This window comes from Pelodiscus sinensis, chromosome 1 (assembly GCF_052426305.1).
Source record: "Pelodiscus sinensis isolate ZL-2025 chromosome 1, ASM5242630v1, whole genome shotgun sequence".
Lineage (NCBI taxonomy): Eukaryota > Metazoa > Chordata > Testudines > Trionychidae > Pelodiscus > Pelodiscus sinensis.
The window spans coordinates 166405633-166429567 of NC_143052.1; the positions used below are offsets into that span (position 1 = coordinate 166405633).

The 23935-nt window shown below is 48.0% G+C and overlaps 1 protein-coding gene across 4 annotated transcripts in view; it reads right to left on the bottom strand.

Annotated features, from left to right (window-relative positions):
* Positions 1–23935, bottom strand: part of MPZL1 (myelin protein zero like 1) — a 61336-nt gene that overhangs the window by 34460 nt on the left and 2941 nt on the right. For all 4 annotated transcript variants that reach the window (XM_089773260.1, XM_075909088.2, XM_089773258.1 and 1 more), the window contains exon 2: positions 4526–4686. In XM_089773260.1, coding sequence (XP_089629386.1) covers positions 4526–4686 — 161 coding nt within the window. The remainder of the gene's footprint in view (positions 1–4525; positions 4687–23935) is intronic.

Sequence of the window (23935 nt, forward strand, 5' to 3'; positions counted from 1 at the left end):
TGACCCCAACACTCTCCAGCCTGGAGCCCTCTCCCTGAGCCAGCATCCTCTTCTCTACTTCCTTCTGCACCTAAATTCCCTCCCAGAGCTTGCACCTCTCACCCCTTCCCAGTGCTTTTTTGTGATGGTATGCCCCAGGACCATGTACTGGCACCTATTTTCCCCCAGCATGGCTTTTTTTTGGCTCAACAACCCCCCGGTATGTGTCTCTTCGCACTCTATCCACTGCTATTTTGGCTCTTCATCACTAATGGGTTGGCCACCTCTGGCCTAGAGGTGCAATGTTGCTGGGATGTAGAGGATATGTGCCTTGAATGGTAGGTATGCTGTTGGTACCTTTACTATGTATCTCAGGGGCTCCACTGAGACAGGAGCTGATGTTGGGGATACATCCATCGTTGGCTGGGCCAAATGGGATGTTGAAGGGAGTGGTCCCTGTATGAATGCCAGGAAGCTAGTGATGGAGAGGAGTGGCCTGATGAGAGCCTGCTCCTATGCCCGCTACCAGCGTCAGATTTTGGGGATAGCGGTGTAGGTGAGCGGAGGCCACTCTGAAGTGTCAGCATGCCCCTGCACTGTGGAGCGTGGTGAGCCAGTTACTCCTCTTGAATCAGACTGAGGAGATTTTTGTACGTGCTGTGTTTTGCGCAGCGCTTTGTGCTGCAGTGCCATGAGACAGTTTAAAAAAAAAAAAAAAAAACCACTGCCTGGTCAGATTGGGTGCAGAGAGAGAGAGAGAGAGAGCTCACCGGAGCTGATGGAGGAGGCATATGCAGCTTATTTGAAGCTGCTGCCTCAGTGGCACCAGTTGATGTGGCGGTCTTAGTTTGTGCCTCAGCTCTCCTGGCTGGGACTGACTTGCATTTCTCCGCGGTACCAGAGACTGATGGCACCAGGGAATGAGAGGCTCTAGGCAGCTCAGACAGGGAGCATGCCAGGGAAGCCCTTGCGGCTTGAGAGCCTTCGCGGGGTGATGAAGCTGCTCTACCCAAGGGCTTTTGCTGTGTCTGCACCTGCTCTGGTTTGTCCCTTGGTCATTGAAGAGACTTTTCCCAGAGAATAGTCTTGAGCCACATTTTGTGGTCTTTTGTGGCCCCTGCTGTCATTCAGGCAATGAGGGCACTTCTGTGTCACAGGAGACTCCCACAGGCATTTGACACGAGGCATGGCTATCTGAGGTAGGCACTGAGTCTCTGCATGCATCGCATTTTTTGAAGATGGGGGAACCCAGCATTGTTGGAGAAAAGCCACCGTCACCGCGGCTGCCACTTCCCCTCCCCCCATTCCCCACCCCTTCTAAGTGTTGAAAAAGGTTGAACTAAGTAAAACTCTGAAGTAACAACCTAACTAATAGAGGATTTCTGTTTTTCCTGTCAGGAAGAAGAGCACTGCTCTGTATGGTCTTCAGCCAGGGATGGTTGAAAAGGAACTGACAGGCTCCTTCCACATTCCACAGGCTCCAGAGGAGTGGGGAGGCTGCTGAGTGCGCAGCAAAGGGGCACTGCTCGCACAACTTTGATCCCCAGCGCAGGTACACACTGAGACCTGAGTGGAGCTCCCATAGGAACACAACTCAGAGAACCTGTGTATTCTCCAAACCGTAAAGCAAGTGCAGCTTCTACCTTGAGATTCTGCTAGCCTGCTTGTATCAGTCAAGTTGTGAGAGGTTTGGATATGATTCAACAAAGTATGTTAACCTTAGTGTGTGCGTTTATTTGCTAGATGATCTGCTTTGATGTTTGCTGTCCTTTATAAGCACTTAAAACTATCAGAGTAGTTAAATTTGTTTACTGTTTTAATCAAAGCCAGTAAGTGTAGAGTGAAGCGCTTGACAATCTTAACTCATGGAGCTGCTGCATTCTCCCTCCATATTGAGGGAGGGGCATACTAGGAGTTTGTGCCATACAGTTATACGGTCTTGCAGTGCACAGGAAGTTTTGGATTTATATGCCATGGAAGAGTGCCTGGGGAGCTAGTTCATCCTCTGTTCCTGCTACTTCTCTCCAGCTCCACAACTTGAGGATGCCAGCATTGTACAGCTCACCCCTTCTTCCTCTGCACTGCTCCAACACCCTGCACCGCTTCAAACTTAAACATGCCTCCGAGCTGCTCCACACTCCTGGGAAGCTTGCAAGGGCATAGAGGAGGAAGGGAGGCTGTGAAGAGCAGTATTCCCTCTAAGATCTTCCATCCATGAGCGGAGTGAGTTGTGTTTTGTGAACCAATATTGAAGTCATGTGCACTTGTTTGGATGTGTGCCACTGTGGCACCCAAGCTATAAACCTCTCCCTTTTCACCTCTACTGCCATGTCTCCCACCCTCCCTTCATCTGCTCCCCTGGTACTTGCTGCTGCCCTCCTTCCACCCCTCCATTGTTGTCCTAGCTCCTGCCTTTTCCACTCCCCTCAGCCCTCCTGGAACCTACCTCTGCCGCATCCTCCTTGACCCATGCACCAGCCCTTCCCCCGTGCCCATCTCTTCTCTAGCTCCTCTCCTAACACTTCCCTCTACCTTCCACTCCCACAATCCCCCAGCATCTGTACCTTCCCTTATCCCCTGTACCCTCCTGGTGCTTCCCCCTTCCCTCACTGCCCCTGCCCTCTCCACACCTGCCTCCTTGCCATCTTCCTCCTTGGTGCCCGCCCCCTCAGCCCAAGTTCTCCTCACCCACTTCTGTGCTCTCACACACGACTTGCTCTAACCCCTGTTTTCCTCATGCCCACCCTTGCTTTCAACCCCTCTTCTCCCAGCACCCATTCCTCCCCCTCCTCTTGCCTCCATTGTCCCTCCCCTCTCCCACCCCCCTGCCTTTTCCCCTCGTCCTCCTGCCTTTCCCCTCATTGTCTCCTCTTGGCCCCCTGGCATTTGTCTTTCCTCCACCCTGCCCTTTGGTGCCTTCCCTTTTCTTCTCCTGCCTTGGCCCCTTCTGCCCTCAGCACAAGAGCTCCCCTCACTCCCACCTTCTCCTTAGCACTGCAGCTCCAGGGAAAACTATTTTTAGTATCATGGTCCTCTCTCCAGCAGCAGCCACTGCCTCAGCTGCTCCCAGGGGCCAGCCACTCAGCAGGCAGGCTGTCCTGTGGGCCAGGACTGGAGCTGGACCACGGTGCTATTTCTAGTACTGTGGCCTAGGCTCCAGGTCCAGCAGCCGCCATGCAAGTCACATGGTGGCTGCCAAGCTGCTCCTGGAGTGAGCAGTCACCTGCCACATGGCCCTGTCCCTGGGAGCAGTGGGGCTGCATGGCTCTGCTGAGAGGGTTGGCGGGAATGAGATTCTTGGTGTCTGCCCGCACAGGCGTGCGTCTTACAGGGAACCCCTAGTGAAGAGTGCATGTACTGGCTGGAAGCAGGAAAGTGGGGATGTAGGCCTACCCAAAGCATTGTACATGCTCATTCCCTGTTCCCCATCCCAGTCCAGGTCTGTCCTTTGCTTGTTGTGAGATGACAGAAAGCCTCTTTAGGAAACCAAGCTCTTCAAAGCTCTGGTCAAACTGGGTTTCCATGTTTGAGTCAAAATTTTTTACATGAATAAAGCTTGCTGGCCCTTCAGTAGCTGTCCCAGTACACAGCTCCAAGGGGCAAAAGATGACAAATAAGGCCCTCACCTCACACCCTCCTAAACATAGGGCATGGTCACACTGTTCCAAAGCTTCCCCATGCTCTTCCCTTATTCCCTAGCTGTTCCCCTTTGAGGCACTCTTAAAAAAAGGCGTGTGTGCATATATACTACAAGTGCTAAACCAGCGCGCTACAGAGAGGCCACAGTAGTGTAGATGCTACAGTGACTGAAGTTTCTGCCACTGTAGTACATCTACCCCCTCAAGAGGTGGTAGCTAGACCTGCCTACTAATACTGTGGGGGTAAGTTGTCTCACAGAGCTAAATTTGTCAGAGCCAAGCATCGTATCTAGGTCAATCAAATGTTTAAGTGTAGCCCAAGCCTAAGGATAGGTCTACACTGCTGCTAAGAGCAAGCCCCCCTAGCCCAGAGACTCACTAGCAGGGCTCAAGCTAGTGTGCTAGAAATAGCTGTATGGATGTTGCAGCTCATCAAGTCCACCAAACCCCTTAGGATTGAGTTTAAGTGACTTGCCTAAGTCTGCCAGAATCACAATGCCCACAGAGCTACTTGTAGTATGCTAGCTCATGTCCCACTAGTACAAGTACGAGAGGCTCATTCCCAGATGCAGTATAAACTAACCTCAACCTTTCTGCAGGAGATCTCACCACTGGGCTTTTTGGACATCAAGCTACATGGCACCAAGAAAAGAACCAATGTTAAAACACAGGATGTGACACTTTGTACAAGCATTTGGAGATATTTCAAGCTCAGCTAAAAACAAATGTTTATATAAGAGATGGGTGAAGGAGCAGCAAGATTAAGTTGGACCTGCTCCACACTCATACCTCAAAAAAATACACCAGAGCTGACCACAAAGTGTTTGTTCTTTTAAACACACCCCAGACTTCCCCCCCTCCCAGCCCTGCCCCAAACAGCAGGATCAACCCAGACAAAGGGCTCTTACTGATATTGGGGCTGTTGCTCCCTCTGATTGGAAGCTCCAGGAGATGGATGCTGCGCTGCTGATCACCTCTGGGGATGAAAATGTGCATGGAAGTCTTGCCTCTGTCCCATTTTCTACGAAGAGCTCATCTGGTGTCTCTACCTCAACAGCTGAGACTTTCACTGTTAGGAGCAGGGAAGAGGAAAAGAAAAATGAGAACATCAAGAGCGGTCTTCAAGGGCCAGCAAAGCACAAGCAACAGAGGATGAACTGGTATCACCTCAAGAACTACAAGAGAAACAACAAGGCAGTATCACCCCTCCCCATGGTGATGGGCTGTACAGAAGTCACATCAGGTTTATAGCATGGACATATTGGATAGAACTTGCTTCTCCTTCCTTGTGGTGTTTGTTATGGCCTGTTCTATGCCAACAGGTGCTTCCTGTAGCACAGCTAGATGGTGACAGTATTTATTGCTCCAACTTCCACCAGCAGGTTTTGAGAAGTTAACCTTGAGAAAGATTTTAGGCCTGCAGCTAATCTGTTTCCTGTTTGGTTCGCATCTCTCTTTTCCCCACTACACTTTAAATCCCTGCTGCAATTGGAACACCACACCAAATTCAATACCACTCAAGATAAAGCAGGAAAAAACCCTACCCTTTAGGCTGAGTATAATGTTACCATTCCCTGACTCACTTCAACAGGAGTCCTAATTAAATCATCATCAAAATACATAAGAGTTGTTTGATTTACAAGCTTTTAATTCCTACAGCATTTCAGGTAAAGGATCTGTTTTCCAAGATTTCTCTTTACTGAGCCAATGATAGATGTGCTCAGTCAGTCATACAGACTAGAATTTGCCATCCCATTTTTCCTCCTCTCTTCCAAGAGAGTAAACTTCAGAATATTTTATAAAAGGAGATGATGATAAAAGTAACTCTGGTGTGCATTACTGTCATTAGATCAGCTTAATCTGTGAGAGCTAAATCAGTTCACACAGCAGGCCTGGAGAACAGCCTATAAAATGTCAGTTCTATTAAAGACCCAGATTATAACACTAAACTGAGGCAGCCTCTAGACACTTGAATATCAGTACTTAAACCAGAACTCATCACCATGATAGCCAGCAACCTGGAAACATAAGTCTGTTGCATGTATTCAGAGTGAAACCAAGCCCTGGAGATTTTGTATGGCTCACAGTAAGTTCGTCTTCTGTAGAAGAGTTTGTACAGTGCTCTAGAACAATGGTTCTCAACAAGAGGTCTGGGCCCTTGAGGGGGAGGTGCTGTAAGCAGATTTCAGGGGATCTGCTAAGCAGAAGTGGTATTAAACTTTCTGGGTCCCAAGGCAGAAAGCCAATGTTCCACTGCATGGAGATGAAGCCTGGAGCCCCAAGCCCTGCCATCCGGGGCTGAAACCTTTGGTGGCCCTTCCTGCTTTCCATAACACTGGCCCTAGCTTTTATTATCAGAAAACAAGTTGTGGTACATGAGGGCCATATGGTTTTTATAGTATTTTGTAGGGAGCCTCAGAAAAAAAGGTTGAGAATCTTTACAATGAAAGAATAAACTGAACAACCTTGTTTAGAGATCAGTGAAGGCTTGGTATTACTGACTGCCTTGTCAGCGCAGCCCTTGTGTCAACCACCACAGAACAGAAACTGCACTCTAAGGTAGGTGGATTTTCAACAAGGGGTTGAGTCAGAGCTTTCCTTTTCCCTTACATATAATCTAAATACTGGCCATGAAATACTCCTTTGCTTGGATCCCTACCACCAAATGTTTATTCTGAACACATACGAGGTCTTCTGGTAATTCAATGAATACATAGCTACAGCGCTGTAAGTAGATTTTTCTGCTAATGGAGTGGATATTATGGTAAAAGAAAACCCACTGTTTCAAGTCCAAGCCACAGAACAAATCTCCTTTTAAGGTAAACTCCCTCCCCCATCCTTTCCCTCTTCCCTCTCCTCTCCCCCCACACACAGAGCAAGCAATATTCCCTCAACAATAATGTGGGAATAAAAAGTCAGTCTTGACATACAGCTTTCCTGTACTGGGGACAGGAGATTCATTGCTCCCAGTAGAAAGGGGTAAGCACTGACCTGCTTATTCCAAGAAGCCACTGTTGTACATAACTAGCCCTTGTAAGCATGGTGAAGAAAAGCCTCATCTCCCTCTTCAGCCCATACTTACTAAGCAAGTGTGTTACTGAGGATCTGTTGTATACTTGGATATTAACTTTTCATTCCTAGAACAGAAGCCAGGTTTCCCAATTAGTTTGAACATGGACTTTGCTTCCTCATGTCTAAACTAAGATTCCCAGTTGACCACATCAAAGCCATCCCAAAATGGTTAGTTTATTCTCATTAGCTACACTCCCTGATGCTTTAATAGCATTGTGATAAGGCCAGGAGAAGGTAGCAACCCCTTGAATTACATAAGCAGCCAGCAATAGCTCATACACAATACAGCAAAGAAAAAAGTTGTAACTTCACTAAAGATTTGACTGTTATAGACTTGAACCCTGCAGCAACGTAACTGCATTATGCTCAGGTACAAAGACAGCTCCCTTTTATATTCTCCAGCCAACCCTGATCCCAGCCTCATTAAATCTATAACCATATCCTCAAATCCCAAGCAGAAGTCAGAGGACTGTGATATAGAAGACCACTCAGCTCTCCTTTCCCATCACTCCCTGCAACAGTCAGGAGTCATGAGCCTGAAAGAACTCAGGGTTACCTTAAGCAGCATAATTCACCTGGTGCTGGTCATAATCCAGCTACACTTCACCAGAATACAGGGAAATTCAGATTTCAGTATTAAGAAGGTATCTAACAAGAAAGGCCTATGTAATCCTTTCACTTCTGGGACTGTCCTAAGGTCCTTCAGTTAAAGTGAACCTCTGATCTCATATATGGCATTTGTCTTCTCTATCCATCTCAGGCAAGATTTAAAAACTACCTTCGGATAAACACATTACAGCCCCAGAAACCAGGACATGCTTTTAAGACATTTGACTCTGAAGAGTTAGCATGCCCCTGCAAGTGATATTGATCAAGTTCCTAATGTCTTTTGTTCTGCAGTCCAACAACAACTGAACCATGAAAGGGTTTTCTCCTTCAGAAAAACCCAACAAAATAAACCCACCAGACTATTTTCAGTTTGACAGAAATTTTACTGGACCAATACATTTAAAAAGAAAGGAAACTGAAAGTTTAGGTCCTGTTTGCTATGCTAGTACAGATTGCACATCTCAAATAGGGATTCTCTGGTCCAGCAACATCCATTGTCCAGCATGACCACGGACATTCCTGAATGAGACACCGGGTCAGGCAGGTCAACAGCTGGAAGCCCGGTGCAAACCTGCGAGTACGTAGCAGCAGGGCTAGAGCACCCTGGGTGGAGCACAAATAGGACTGTCTGCCACCCAACAGCGGGGCTGAGACCACAGCAGCCCAAGAGGGGACGCCTGGCTGGGCCATGTCAGCCTGGGAGGTGGCTGGGCTGCAGCAGCCCAGGTGCAGCGGTGATAGCAGCTTGATTGGGGCTGCCTGCCGCCCAGCAGTGGGGCCAAGGCCGCAGCAGCCTGGGAGCAGAAGCCAGCCGTGGCATCCAGCAGAAGCGGCGTGATCGGGGCCACGTGCCACCTGGCAGCAGAGTCGGGGGTGCAGCAGCTCCCTTGGGCAACATGCTGTTCTGGCAGTGGGGCTGGAGCTGTCCGTCCACTCCAAAAACCACTCTTCCTAAAAAAGGAAGTTTATGCAGTTTTTCGAAAGGGTTTTTTCCCTAAAAAAACTACATCCAGACTACTTTGTCGAAAAAGCAATTGGACGTTATGCAAATTCAGCACTAATTTGCATATCTCCTTTTTAAAAAAAAAAACAGTTTAGAGTGCTGCTAAAGGCAGAATTTGATACCAGTATCTGGCATTCCCACAGGCTGCGCCGGGATGGAGAACCTACAACCCTGTGGCCGGATTCAGCCCCCAGCTTGCCTGGGTCTGGCCCAAGAGGCTTGAGGCTCCCCCACCCATAATTAGGGAGCTGGTACTCAAGCCCTGTGGCCTCCCACCCAGCCCCCGTAACCAGTGTTCCCTCTAAGCTGCATGGCAGCAGAGTTTCACAGGTGATTAGTCAGCCCCACCCGGTCAGAGGCTCAGGGCTCTGTGAAGGCAGCTAACTGACTGGACAAGGCTAATACTGCCTGTAATCCACTCCTGTACCCTAACACACTCCCAGACCCACCAATCAACTTCCACATCTTCCCTCCCACCCAAACCCCAGACCCCAAGCCTGTTTCCCACACTGAGCTTGTTTTTGGCCCTACCACAGAACTTGAGGGTGGGAGCACAAAATTTACTAGCCTATGTCCTCTAGGCTGTGGTGTGTGAAGAAAATGGGGGTGGGGGTTGGTTTTTTTGTTTTGCTGCTTCTGACTTGTGTGGACCATGACTGATTTTTTCTGTGGGTCTGCAGCCTCTGATCCAAAAGAGGTTCCCTACTCCTGGGTTGTGCTCTACTAAACAAGCTGATCTCTAAATCCTATCCTCAAATGAAGTTACCCTTACTTGCAGGCAGAACAATATGGTACAGCTTCCCCACAACTCAAGCAAGTCTATTTAAGTTCTGCAGGGAAGCTAGATTTTCCCCCTCCAATACAACCTAGAGCAGTGGTCTCCAACCTTTTTACACCCAAGATCACTTTTTAAATCTCAGAACAGGTGAAGATCTACCGCCCCGCCCCTTCCTTGAAGCCCCTCCCCTTCCTTGAAGCCCCGCCCTCTCTATTCTCCTCCTGTCCATCACTTGCTATCCCCAGCCCTTACTTACACACCCTGATAAACAGTTTATTTTTAAATTATGCGATACATACATTAAAATCACAATTAAAATCATGTGTTTATAGTTATGAAATAAATGGTCTGTTTTTTATTCATGCTATTTAAATCTAAAATGAAGAATTTATAATTATACATTTTGTGGGGACAGAGTACTGTGGCTGGGGGCAGCGGAGAGGGAACAGGGTGCTGGGAGGGCAGAGGACAGGATTCTGCAGCAGGGGACAGAGTGCCAGTGGGGACAGAGTTCAGGGAGTGGGGACAGGAGTACGGACAGAGTTCGGGGAGTGGGGACGCGAATGGGGACAGAATTCGGGGAGTGGGGACAGGGGAGTGGGGACAGTTCTGTAGCTGGGGACAGAGTTCGGGGAGCGGGGACAGGAATGGGGACAGCATTCTGTAGTTGAGGACAGGGGAGTGGGATGCCAGTGGAGGCAGAGAGTTCCCTGCATCTCCCTCCTCCCAGCATTCCCCGCCCCCTGGAAACCAGCATGTGTCTGCCCAGGGGGCCGACCCCCCCACCCGCGCAGGGAAGCCCCGCACGCGCTCACCTGCCCCGGGGCCAACCCCCTCCCCCCCCGCAGGAAAGCCTGGTGCGCGCACCTGCCCCGGATCCAAACCCGTGCAGGAAAGCCTCGCGTGCACCTCTCCAGGGGGCCGACCCCCCCCACCCGCGGAGGGAAAGCCATGAGTGCGCGCCTGCCCCGGGGCCAACTCCCCCCTCCATGCAGGGAAGCCCCGTGCGCGCTCACCTGCCCAGGGGCCAACCCCCCGCCGCCCTCCCGTGCAGGAAAGCCTCGCGCGCGCACACGCCTGCCCAGGGAGCCGACCCCCCTACCTGCACCGGGAAGCCCCGCGGGCCAAACCCCAGCGCGCCAGAAGCCGACACTAACCTCCAGAGTAGATGGAGGAAGTAGTGGGGCTTCTGGGGGGGGGAGGGAAATGGGGGGCGGAGCTTACAGGACGCCTCGCGAGCGACTGGTCGAGGCCTCGAGATCGACCAGTAGCTCGCGAGCGACCGGTTGGTGACCATGGACCTAGAGGTTAAAGGACAGTAAAATGCATTAGGGCCCAACTGCAAAGTTAGCTAATAATTCAGATTGGTATTGAGTCCAAACTTGCCCTCCCTTAAGCCACTGCACCTACAAAAGTCTCCTTCTCCCCCTTCCATTCTCTATTAGGAACTAGTCAGCTGAAGAGCAGGTTCCTATTCTACCGCAAACTATGGCTTAAAAGTGCCTTACTCAATTTCCGGATCTCTGCCTAAATGCAGAAGCTAGTAGCTTGGCTGGAAGCCTCAGATGCAAGTGCAGTTTTTCTAAACATCACCCACAACTCTAGGGCAGCATTTCTCAAATGCTGCCACTGGGGACTTTTCTTCTGGCCACATCCTCCACACACACCCATGCAGCAGCTGGAGCTAAACCCCATTCAAGCTTTCTGGCTGGCTCCTGTCCCCCCTCCCCCCCACAAAAAAAAACCACACCACACCAGCAACAAGCTATTTTAAAGCCCTTACAAGCCCAACAAGCCAATACATCCAAAAATCAAGCCAAATTTCTCCTTTTCATAAGCAGACTTGGAATTTGAGGGAGAAGCAACAGCAGCCCCTCAGGGCCCAACACTGGAGGAGCAGGCAGCCAGTGAGTTTCTCACCTACCCAAGTGCGTTGAGGGGTTCAGGCTTTGGGCTTTAGTCTTAAGGTAGTGAAGTGGCAGGCTCTGGCTGGGTGGCTTCAGGCTCCAGCCTCCCACTGCCTCCCCTCATCTCTCTCCACCCAGGGCTTAATTTGTCCCAAAACTTGCTGAGGCTGAGGCTAAATCTGTTATGAAAAGCACTAAGTATGTCTTGTAATATCACTTTTCCACAGATTAACTAGCTAGCTCTAAATATGTTGCTAGGATTGCAATATGTGTGTACACATATTTGTTTTTCCTTAAGCTAATTAAGTATTTTAGTTAAAAGTGAGAGTGGCCACGAGCAAGAGTTGGTGGCTGTACTCTGAGGCCACAAATTTGTCATGAGAATCCTAGTGTCTATAATGGTAGGTTTGAAGAGCAAGAAATTATGTTCAAGCTCTTTTCTATGCGGGAAAATGGAGCCAAATAGTTATTACAGAAGAAAGTTCTCCATTTGGTGTAGTCAAGACAAGAATGAATAAAAAAAGGCAGAACCACCAGCAGAATCACAGACCAACCTTCTAGAAATAGCTGGCAGACACACCCAAGGGAAAGTTGAGATACCAAATACAAGTCCATATTCTGCCATGTGGCATTAAATAAGACAAGAGAGTCACTGGTAAAGTTAAATGAACTTAAACATTTCTTGTGGCAATGTAAATCTCAATTAAGACACACCACTATGTGCAGGTCCACTTTTTCTCTGCTAGAAATAATCTTCAGATAGGTTAATACAACCAACTTATCACAGGTTTACTTTGCCAGTCCAAGCAGTGACAAAAGCCTCTCTGGTGGATAGTCATAAATGACCCTATCAGCAGCAATTCAGCAGTCTAATTATCATCACAGTATAGTTACTAGGCCCTCCTCACCTCTCAGAGGCAGATTCCATTGCAATCATCCTGTTGTAGGGAGGGAATGGAAAGTTATTCAGAGTAACTACAGTTGCTAACCGGAACAGAGGTTCAAGACCAAAATGGTTTCCAAGTTAAGTTACTCATTTCAGCCTCTAAAAATTAATGTTAGTCTTTGACGAATTAGACCAAGTGGTCTTATGGCAAAACAAGCTCATAGTTTGCTTAGAAAGCTGTCCTGTATGTTTTTCCTTCTTTCATTTCTCATTAAGCTATTATCCACCGGGTAACAGCTTATGAAGAGGCCGTAGTGGCAGGAGTGGGAAAGCCTAAGTGTCACTGTTATGTGGACTGGGGAAAATGAGAGGTGATAGCATGTATTGTAACCAAAAGGTGAAGTTATATACTGATATACGCTGAGCTGATGAGCCAAAAAACATTGGAGGGCCAGGAACCAGAAGACTGGTATAAGAAGAATGATAGAAGATGGGAGGGAAGATCCAAAGAAACCCTGTAATCCAGACCAAGGGTGGCCAACCCGTTAAAGACAAAACCAAAATAGTGGCTGATAGAGCGCAAAGAGCCAAGGGAAAAACGTTGAGCAAAAAAAGCTGCCCCTTCAAGAGCCACATGAAGCCCAAGCGACTTCTGTCGGCCACAGTGTCCGATCTTGCTGCCCCAAGCAGCACCCTGACCAGACAAGGAAAAAAGGTCAGAGCTGGGGAACACAGAACAGCTGTGGGTGCGGGAGCTGAGCTGTGGGTGCAGGAGCTGCAATTTTTCCTTCGAAGAGCCGCATGCGACTCGCAAGCCGTGGGTTGGCCATCCCGATCCAGACTAAGTTTCATAGAAAAAAAACCCTTAACATACAACATAGTTCTATAGCACCTTAGAGACCAACAAAAAAATGTAGATGGATATCATGTAGAAAGGAAGAATTGGGTTGTGCTCACAAAAGCTCATGATACCAAGATATTGCCTTTCCTATACAGTCACACAACCAGACTCTTGGCTACGATCTCATCATGTCTCAATCACTGAAACAACCTTTTGTCTGGCCTTGACAAAAGCAATCTCTCTTTACTCTAGTCTGCATAGAATGCTGCTGCAAATCTATTTTTCCTACCCCATATCTTTAAATCCCTCCACTGGCTCTCCCTTCTCTATCACATCAAATGCAAGCTACTTGCATTCACTTTCAATGCCCTCCACAGCCCATCCTCACCCTACCAATCATCTCATTTCCTACTGAGCTCTCAGCTCTCCATCTTCACTTGGCCAGCCTCTGCAACCTACTTGTTAAACTCTCAAGCATCTTTGTACTCCCTGCGTATCTCACTCTTCACATTTAGGAACGTCCTATAAACATCTGCAATGCTGCTCCATTATCCCCTTTTGCCATGATGGCTACGAAAAAGACCCTTGCTGTGTTGGAAGCACTATCATGTTGACCAATAAGGTTTCCTTATATTCCACCATCTGTCTCAGCTATACATAGGCTATTGTCTATACACACAGCATGACATCTCTCCCATAAGCATAAAAAAAACTCACCTCTGCAAGCAGCCAACTACGATGGTGAGAGAAGTTCTGCTGCTGACATGGTACTGTATACATGAATGCTTGGGTCAGTGTAACTTAGGTCTCTCAAGGGGATGGAATATTCACATACATGTTTTGCCAACATAGGCTGTAGTTGTAGACATAACCACAGCGTAAACTTTTGAGGCAAGGACCATCTTTGTTTTATGCCTAGCACAAAGGGTCCTATGATAATCCAACAAAGGGACAGAGATAACTTTCACACAGTATGTGTAAAATTTAGTGAAATAAGGTTAAAGAGAAGTCAAAAGATTGAAGTAAATAGGATGTTAATAAGGTAACTAAATAAAGTAAGATAAAAGGGCAAGTGAAGGTCTGGATGTCATGTGTTGAAGTGATGTCACAGGGTTGGTCTAGGTCCCAGAGTAATAAGTTCTGCTGGCAGATGTAGGTTTAAGTAACCAATGTGGTAATTAGTGCAAAATTCTGCAGGGGACAGCAATCCCACCACCCACTACTGAGGCTTTGTCCTCCTAAGGAAGAGAGCAGTTCTTAACAGCTCAAATCAAGAACACAGACTCCCCTCCTATCCCAGTCAAGACAATTCATGTTTGTGTTTTCACAAGATTTGATTTCCTCCTGTTGTAAACAAAGGTGCTAGTGTGTGAAAGCTGAGAGAGGGCTAGTCTAACACACCCTCAATTCTTTTGAAAACTCCAGTCTTCCTTGTCTTCAGTAAGAATTTACCTCAAGTGAGTTGACTCAATAGCTAATCCCTTCTTTCTAGTGAAGACAGGCAAATGTTGAATACTTAGAGCCTTAGCATGATTTTCATCCAACCCTGGCATTGAAGGATCACCACTAGAGTCCTATGCAGACACACAATTTGTATTCACATCTGTATCTGAAGAGAAGAACTGCTGATATAAAGCCAATATCTGCAGATCTGCAGGCTCTAGTCATCAGAAACTCTATTCGGTTTTCTAGTTAGCAACAAATCATACAATACTAGACCTGGAAGGACCTCAAAAGGTCATCAAGTCCAGTCCCCTGCACTCATGGCAGGACCAAGCACCATGTAGATTATCCCTGGCAGATGTTTAACCTGCTCTTAAAAATTTCCAGTGACAGATTCCACAACCTCCCTAGGCAATTCATTTCAATGCTTACCCACCCTGACAGGAAGTTTTTCTAATGTCCAATCTAACCCTCCATTGCTGCAATTTAAGCACATTGCTTTTGTTCTATCACCAGAGGTTGAGAATAGTTTCTCTCCCTTCTCCTTATAACAACTTTTTAGGTATCTGAAAGCTATTACATCCCCCCCTCAGTCTTCTATTTTCCAGACTAAACAAACCCAATTCTTTCTATCTTCTCTCATTGGTCATGTTTCCTAGATCCCTAATAATTGTTGTTGCTTTTCTCTGGACCTTCTGATTTGTCCACGTTTCCCAAAATGTGCTGCCCAGAACTAGACACTCTGATGAAGTCTAATCAGCACAGAATACAACAGAAGAATTATTTCTTGTGTTTTGCTTACAACAATTCTGCCTCATTTGGCTGTGTTCAGGATCATTCCTACCAATACATATTCATAAAGTTTGCAACTACATTTTTTATTTTCTAAGAGAAGTTAGGGGATGGCAGCAATAAGGGAAACACTTAAAGGCAGAGATGAAGAGATACAACTGAATGATGTTCAGGGTAATAGTTGCTGCTGAGAAGGCTCTTGCATTGACAATAGCTACAGTTAGACCATAAAGGAAGACAGAAGAGACTGGTGATGAAGAGTGAATTAGAAAGAGGAGCAGCAGAGGGAAAAAAATCATGAGGTGAGTCTAAGGAGGTCAAATAATTCCACAGAAGGCAGTCTTTAATCACGAAAAAAGTTGATTCAGTGGATTTGTTGAGTCTTCATGCCCTCCTATGTGTAACTGAGGAGTCACTGGTAAGGCAAACCCGGGAAGGAAACAGCTACCATTTTCTATGTTCTATATAAACAAGAGCTTTGTTCCTTTTTTATTCAAGACTAAGTGTTAGTTTATAAACCACAACCAGTTGTATATCAACTATGATTACCTATATTTAACTATAATTTCAGTTATTTTCTTATAGGAGACACTCCCCAAACTACAAAGATTAACTACAATACTGCTTGAAATACTTTAAAAACTGTACATGTCAAAGAATGGCATTAAGGGTGAAAAAGGATGAAAATGTATGCATTGGTACAGCTTCAGGCATTTCACAAGTGTCTTGAAGTCCCACCTTTATCTTTACAATGAGTAGACAACATTTACTGGCAAGGTTCCTTGTTGTGAGAAGCCTTTTACTCAGTTGTTTTAATGCCTAATCTTTGCCCCACTTAGAATCTCAAGAGCTACATGGTCCCAAGAACTGCATCAAGTTTATAAGAGATGGAGCACACACTGCAGCCACCTTCATTCTTAAAATACAAGGGAATCCTGTGATGACTAAATGCCACCATAACAAAATTCTCATCAAGATGGAGCATTGCTTAGTGGACCCCACAGTACAGTGGTGGGCAACCTCCAGCCCATGGGGGGTTGTGTGTGTCCGAGAAACATTTTGTTTACCGTGACCACACGGGGATGCCAGTAGGGATGTGAAAGGTTAACCAGTTAAACATCACTTTTAATCAGCTAACCAATTAGGGTACATCTAGACTACAGGCTTTTGTCGACAGAAGTTTTGTCGATAGATACTGTCGACAAAGTTTCTGTCGACAAAGAGCATCTAGACTACATCCAGTTCTGTCGACAAAGCAAGCTGCCAAAATCTGAAAAAACACTTTGCAGGCAGTAAAAGTAACAATAACCCCCCACATGCATGTTGGGTTGGGAGATGAGTGATGGAGTGTGTGTTGATGAGAGTGACAGACACAGAGTGACAGATCTGCATTGCCAAGCTCACTCCATCCCCTTTCTCTTTATGGAGATAGCATACAAAGCGTACACCCTGACATCAGCATCCCCCCTTCTCCCTCCCACACCCTACACAGCAAGCAGGAGTTTCCCAAGGATGCAACTCCAAGGCAGAGGAGAGGAGCAGCAGGACGGTGAATGGAGGGGCAACTGAAGTGCCAGCACTTGATAGTTTCCTGGGCAAACCAGTCAAGATCACCTGTCAGAGGCTCCAAGTTCTACTGGTAGATCCTGATCTACTGGTTGGTGACCACTGACCTAAAGGCTGTTGAAACAAAGTTGCCCCATGTCTTGTCTCCCAGACTTCTCTCGTGTACCCCTAAGGGTACAGGTACCACCGGTGGAAAAACACTTCTCTATATCAGTGGTTCCCAACCACTGGGGTGGCGCTGGGGCTAGGGTACACCGCTCTTGCTGTGACTGGGGGGGGCAGGAGTGGGTTCTTTTCTGGCTGCAAAAGAACGCTTCCCTGTGCAAGCGGGAGAGCTGCACAGAGCCGCTCTCCTATCACGCAGGGAAACACGCTTCTGCTTCCAGAGGATACCCAGTGCCATGCAGGGAAGTGCTATTCTGCAGCCAGAGGAGACCCTGCCCCAGATCAGTGCCGGTTGGCTGAAAGGCAGGGCAGAACATGCCTCTCCCAACAGCTGTGGCGGGAGGGAAGGCACTGGGTGGTATACCCCAGCCCTGGTCCCCAGACCTGTCATGGCATGGACAGCAACACAGGGTTAGGTGAGGGGGCAGGGCAGGCACTGGGAGCACCAAGGGCGGGGCTAGTGCTGGAGGGTGTGTGTCTGGAGGCTGAGCTAGTAGTGGGGGGCTATAGAGGTAGGGCTGCTATCAGGGGGGCTCTGTGGACAGGGTAGCATTGAGGAAAGCTCTGTGGGCATTGGGTGCAGTGGGGCTCTGGAAACAGAAGGCTGGGAGTGTGTGGTGGTGGGCTATAAGGGGTGGATGGCTGGCACTAAGGTGTTTGGTAGGGGGGCTGGCACTGAGGGCTCTGATGGTGTGAGGCTGGCACTGGAGGGGTTGGGTGCAGGGGACTCTGGGGTCAGTGGCTGGTGCTGGGGGGTAGTGGAGGGATGGGGGTCTCTAGGGTTAGGGCTGGTACTGACCACTTTTGGTGGACCGCTAATGTTTCATTTGCCTGTTCATTCATCATTTGCACAATAAATATGCAAATAAAATGTCTCTGGTTCATCAAAAGTTTGTGAATGGGTTTGCTGCTCCCCGATATCAAAATTTGGGAACCACTGCTCTATATTATATAGGAATAATGGGCAACCTAGGCTACTGAGTGGGTTGAATGTGTGGCCCTCCATCTTAGTGGCACAAGATTGTTGTGACCAAGATGGGTAGTTTTGTGAACTGTGCTCATGTATCTAGAATTTTCAGGGTATGATTGAGTTGTAGCAGCACTTCGATTGAATGCAGAAGGAGCACATGGCTCTCAGTCAATGTTTTGTGTATGCACTGGGCATGCAAGTAGTAGGAGGGCATAGTCACACATCCCCTTCACGTGCCCTTATCTTATGTGCGTGTCACTTTATTAATACTGGTAGGAAAAATCTACACATCCAGAAACCATCAGAATCTTGCAACTAGAGACGCAAAATCCTGTTTAAGGGTGTGTCTAGACTACAGGGTTTTGTCGCTAAAAGTGGACTTTTGTCGACAAAACTATACCTGCGTCTACACTGCCGCTGGGTTCTGTCAACATAACGTCGAGAGAACTCAGCAGTTTTGTCGACGACTGTAAACATCCCTTTCATTTCTCTTATGCTTAAATTTAATTCTTTGAATAGTGAGCTCAAAAATGCCTAACCTGTCATGACTGGAGTACTTATCCCTATGGTAATTGCTACTCCTGGAACTGACTGGCAAGTCCCTGCAGCCCAAGAGAGGCAGAGCAAGGGGTTGCCACATGCTATCCTTTCCTGCAAACACGGCTCCTGCAGCTTCCATTGATCAGTAATGGGGAACTGTGGCCACTAGAAGCTGTGGGCTCAGTGCCTGTAGATATGGGGCAGCACATGACACCATGGAGCCATTGCTGTACACTCCAGCTGCTTTCAGGAGTGGTGCAGGGCCAGGGTACAAGAAAGCCTGCCTTAGCTCCACTGCTCCACCACCCAGAAGCCATCTCAGTTAAACAGTGCCCAGCCCAAACCTGCTTCGTCCAACCTTGTCGCAGCCCTGAACCTCTGCCTATACCCAACCTCCTGCCCTAGACGCCAGTCCCCCTGCACCCAAACTCCTTCCCCAAGTTTGCATCCTATAGCCCCTCCTGGACCCCAATGCTCCACCCTGGGCTAAGTCCAGAGCCCTGCCCACAATCCAAAACCTCTTGGTCCAAGACCAGACCCTGTACCTCAACCCCCTACACCAACCTAGTGAAAGCGAGTGAGGAAGAGAGATTGAGTGAGCAGGGTGAGGCCTCAGAGAAGGAGTGTAAGAGGGGCAAGGCCTAAAAGATGGGGTGGGAAGGAAGTGGAGCAAGGGTATTTGGATTTGAGGTAGATCTTATATTGCACTTAAATTGAAAAAGTGATTGTGTGGTTAAAAAGGTTGGAGATCACTGCTTTAGGTGTACATATGGCACTTTTTCAAGCCTATTACGCAATTGGGAGGTGTGCAACATTAATTTCACGGATATCAAAGAAAAATGCCACAAACCTGACCTGTGTCTTAATGTGTTCACGTATTTCTTCAAAAATTACATATGTCCATGCTCAGGGCTCAACAAATGCAGTCGCCCGCAGCGAGTAGATTTTACCAGCTGGCAAGTGCAGGGACGGACTGGCCCGGTGGGCCGTTGTGACGAGCTGGCAGAAGCCCGCACTACATGCGGCGCGGCCCCATCCAATCCGTCGGCCGGCAGAGGAGTAGAGCGCCACTGGGAAGGGGGAAGTGCGGTGATTCTTGCCACCAGGCTGCCTGCATGCAACTCCAGCACGAGGAGGCGGGGCGGGACGCCAGGACATTGGTGTGACATGGCACGGCAGCTCGGCTCTGGCCACGTGTCCATGGGAGCTGGCTGCGGCGCACAGCGCAGCCAGGCCCTACCCTGCCGGCTCCAGACCTGCCACAGCCCCAGCTCCCCTTTGTCTCGGCGCCGCCCATTCCTCACACCGCCCCTGCTCCCCTGCACTCCAGACCCCTTGCTCTCCCTCTTCCCTGTGACCCTCTTGCTCTGCGCCGCCCTTGCACCCCGCACCCTGCTTCCCCCAATCCCTGCCCCCCCAGCTCTGTGCTGCCCATTCCCTGCACTGCCCCTAGACCCCAATCCCTCTGCCCCTGCCGTTCTCCGCATCCCATTGCCCATGCCTCCACCATACCCTGCTCCCCCCCGGCTCTGTGCCTCCCATTCCCCACGCCACCCCCGTACCGTCCCGCACTCTTCTCTGCACCCCTTTGGCTCTGTGCTGTCCCTGCACCCCCTGTGGGTTGGGAGTGAAGGGTGCTTGTCCACAGGGAGGGGCTGGACAGGGCAGGGAAAAGGCTGCTGTGACCCAGCAGCGAGTGAAAGGGGGAGTTCACTCAAAGCGCCTTTATGGGAAAAAAACGAATGAAAATGCTATTTGCTATTTATCGGGCTAAAATGCCAGGATAAAAACGAAAAACAAACAAAAAACCCATTGCAAAATGCAAACGTGTAAAAGACAACAAAAAAGGGGGGAGGGGCGGCCAAAAAATGTTTTGCTTGGGGAAGCAAAAAACCTAGAGCTGGCCCTGGGGGAGTGGCTGGGGCTGGGCTGAGCTGTGGGGAGAGGAGGGGAGGGGAAAATATGGGGAAGGGGCTTGTGCTGAGGGGAGGGGAGGGGAGGGAAGGTCAGGACAAGAAGAAGCAGAAAGGGGAAGGCACCAAGGGACAGGGTGCAGAAGAGACAAATTCCAGGGGGCCAAGTGCAGACAATGAGGAAAAGGGCAGGAGGGGAGGTGTCAGTGGGAAGGGGGATAGGGTTATGCTGGAAGAGGAGAAGGTAAGGGCACTGGGGGCTAAAGGGGTGAGGAGGTGGTGCAGGGAGAAGGCTTGAAAGAAAGGGTGGGCATGAGGACGGCAAGGATGGAGAAAGGCATCTGTGAGGGCACAGGGACATGAGGGGAACGGGGGCAGAGGGTGGTGAGGGGGTGGGTATCAGGGAAAAAGAGGGCAAAGGGGGCAGGGGCAGTGAGGGAAGGGGGAGGCACCAAAAGGGTGCAGGTGCCAGGGGATTCTGGGGCTGAAGCAGAAGGGCAGACACCTGCAGGGGAGGGACCAGCACCAGAGGAGAGAGGCAGGGCAGGTGTGTAGAGGGACGTTTTAGGAGAGGGGATGAGGAGGGGCAGCTCCCATGATCAGAGTGGGGCTACTGGAGGAGTGGGCACAGGGGGGAGAGAAAAGGGCTGGTGGAGGGGGGCAGGTCTCAGGAAGGCTGAGGGCAGTGAGAAGGGCAGGAGACAGGACAGCAGAGGAGGGTGAGGGGTTGGGGGGGAGCAGGCACCAGGGGAGCTGATGGAACAAGGGGAGACATGGCAGCAGAGAGAAAAGGTAGAGGTTTATAAGATATTTATTAACTTGGGTGGTATTTATTAATAACTTATTAGTAATTACTGTTCTTATTAGGAATTTATGCCATTAAAAAACACTTTCTGTGTGGGAGGGTGGTGAGTCCCTTTTTGTCTGGCGAGTAGGGTTTTCCATAATTTGTTGATCCCTGCCTTGAGGAATGGTAATATCTTGTAAACTTTAGTCTTAGACTCTAGATGCAAGATAACAGTGGGATTTAAAAAAAAAAAAACACTTGTCTGGTCTTCACTCAGACATCTGAAAAAATTCCAACTTTGATATTTCTACTTCTAAAATGGCATTAGCAACATTTGGGACCTTAGCATATATACCCCACTGACTGCTGGTACAGCCTACAACGCAGAATCATCTAACCCTGCTCTCAGCAACTTGTCAACATGATGCTGTGAATTGTCCGTCAGCAGTTGGTGGGTTGCCTAACTTGGGGTTCCCAATATCGCTAACATCTGTTCAGTTAAACACGTGTTAGCAACAGATTCTCAACTGAATGAGGATTTCTTCCAGCCAGTGGTACAGATGTCCAAACATCTGCAGTCTTAAATTCCCTGCAAAGCTTGGTCCTTGAAACATCTAGCCACTAAGCACATTCTCAAACAGATAAAGTCCCTAAAAACAGAATCTGTATCTAAAATTAAATTCCAATCTATCCAATTCCAGAAAATGTTTTCTTTAATATATCTGCCAAATACTGAGTGTCCTTATGAAGAAGGATTTTGCTGTGTTTCAAGGAGAGATTAAGAATCTTTCTTGTATTATCCTGTTTTGGACTACTGTTTTTCAATCAACTTTATTTAAAAAAAGCAAAATGGATGAGGTATCTTCTACTCACCAACTTTTGTTGGTGAAAGAGACAAGCTTTCACACTACACAGAACTCTTCTCCCGGTGGTCTTGACCTTTTTTAAAGTCACCTTTCCTCTCTAGGGCACTGCAATTTTTAAAACAAATGTTGCAGTGAACTATTTCTGCTGCTCCTTGCAGTTCAATCTTACTTGATTTACAGCTCGTTTGCAATGTTCACTTTGGACTTCCTCTGTTAAAGAACTCTGTGCAACTACATAGGGAGTACTTTCCATTTCAATTGCACATTCTCTCAAGTTCTTAAATATTATGAAAATATTAAAATAATAATGGCAGAAGAGTAAGTTAGCTGTCAAGTAAATTTAGCAGATGGAAGAGAAGACATGCAGATCCACAGGACTAAGCAGCTCTCCCATGTCCACCAGGATAGTGCTCTATGGCAGAGGATGTCACTGTCCAAAATGAGCAGCCCAGAACTTTTCACCAAAAAAAATACATTTTCAAGAAAGTTAATCAGTACAGCTTTTACCCTTCTGGACAAAAACCTTTTGCTTTTCTCTTCCCTGTAACACTGGGTTTTGTTTCTTTATCTCCTATGTGGATAGAACACAGGCTGCTAATACCCTAAAACAGTGGTTCACAACCTTTTGGGGCTGCTTACACGCCTGGAGTAGGAAGTGGCGGGGCCGCGGCTGCTCACATGCCACACGCCCGGGGTGGGGCGGGGCCAGTCACGCGCCACGTGCCTGGGGGGGGCGGGGCACACACAGGGCACAAGAATGGCTTGAGCCAGCCCTGATCACTTGGCAGGAACGCATAAATGCCACGGCGAGCATCACGGCACCCCCGGGCACTGCATTGGGGACCACTGCCCTCAAAGTATAAGCTACTATTAATGGCCACATGGGTACACATTCCTAATTCCACAGATGAACCTGCTTTCCACCATCCAAAGCATTTTTTGCCCAGATACAATATTATGATAGAGCAAGGTCAGATTACTCATATTTTCATTTTGTTTGGAAGGAAAAAGCCACTTATATGAATGTTGTGAGACATGTCATCAAGGTTTTTTTTAGAGATAGAGATGCAGCCATGTTACTCTGGTCTAGCTGAACCAAAAGACAGGTCCTGAAATGTATAGTCAAACAAATGCATAGTCCTGATGGATGTCCCATTGAATTATACTGTGAACTTTTGTTTAATGAAATCAATAAACTTTAGCCAACAAATTTCCATTGAGATGACGACACTAGACTAGGAGTCAGAAATCCAGGTTTTGTTTACAGATATGCACCTCATACACCTAGGCTGCATCTAGACTGGCAAGTTTTTCCTGTAAAAGCGGTTGCTTTTGCGGAAAAACTTGCCAGCTGTCTACAATGGCCACTTGAATTTGCACAAGAACACTGACAACCTAATGTAAGATTGTCAGTGTTCTTCCGCAAATACTATGCTGCTACCGTTCGGGGAAAAAGCCCTCTTGCGCAAATGTATTTGCGGAAAATCATGCCAGTCTAGACATAGCCCTAATGTTTTTATGCTTTGGTTATCTTCTGCAAAGCAGGCCTAAGTCAATCTCTGCCTCACAATTTAGGAGACTAAATCCATTAATGTTCTGAAACGTTCAGATAGTATGGAGATGCACAGTACAGAAAAGGAAACTTAAGTTGGCTGTCACCTAATCTCAGTTTGAGAATTGTTGGCTAAACTTGAAGTTTAAAATTGTTGCTAATTAACTAAGGATGTTAAAGACTAGTCGACTGTCCGATAAGCATTTGCTTATCAGATAGTAATGTCGATTAGTCAGTCCCCATCCCCCCCTTACTCCCTCTAAAATAAATAGAAGATATTCATAAATGGAAGATAATAAATTTATGAAGAATTTATGATCATCTTCTATTTATGAAATAGAGGCAGCAAGGGGGGAAGGGGTACTTCAAAGTGGCAGCTCCGCACAGAGGTGCTGCCACTTTGAAACCCTAAAGCAGCAGCTGCACAACTGATTCCAGGCTCCCCACAACATTTCTCCAGAACTCGGGATCAGCTGGGGAGTCTCCAGCTGAACTCAGGTTCCACACAGCACTTCCCTGGAACCCAGGGCCAGCTGGAGACTCCAGCTGAACTCAAATCCTGGGGAAAATGCTGAAGGGAGCCTGGGGTCAGCTGGGAAGTCCCCAGCTGGCCCCGGGCTCAATGGCA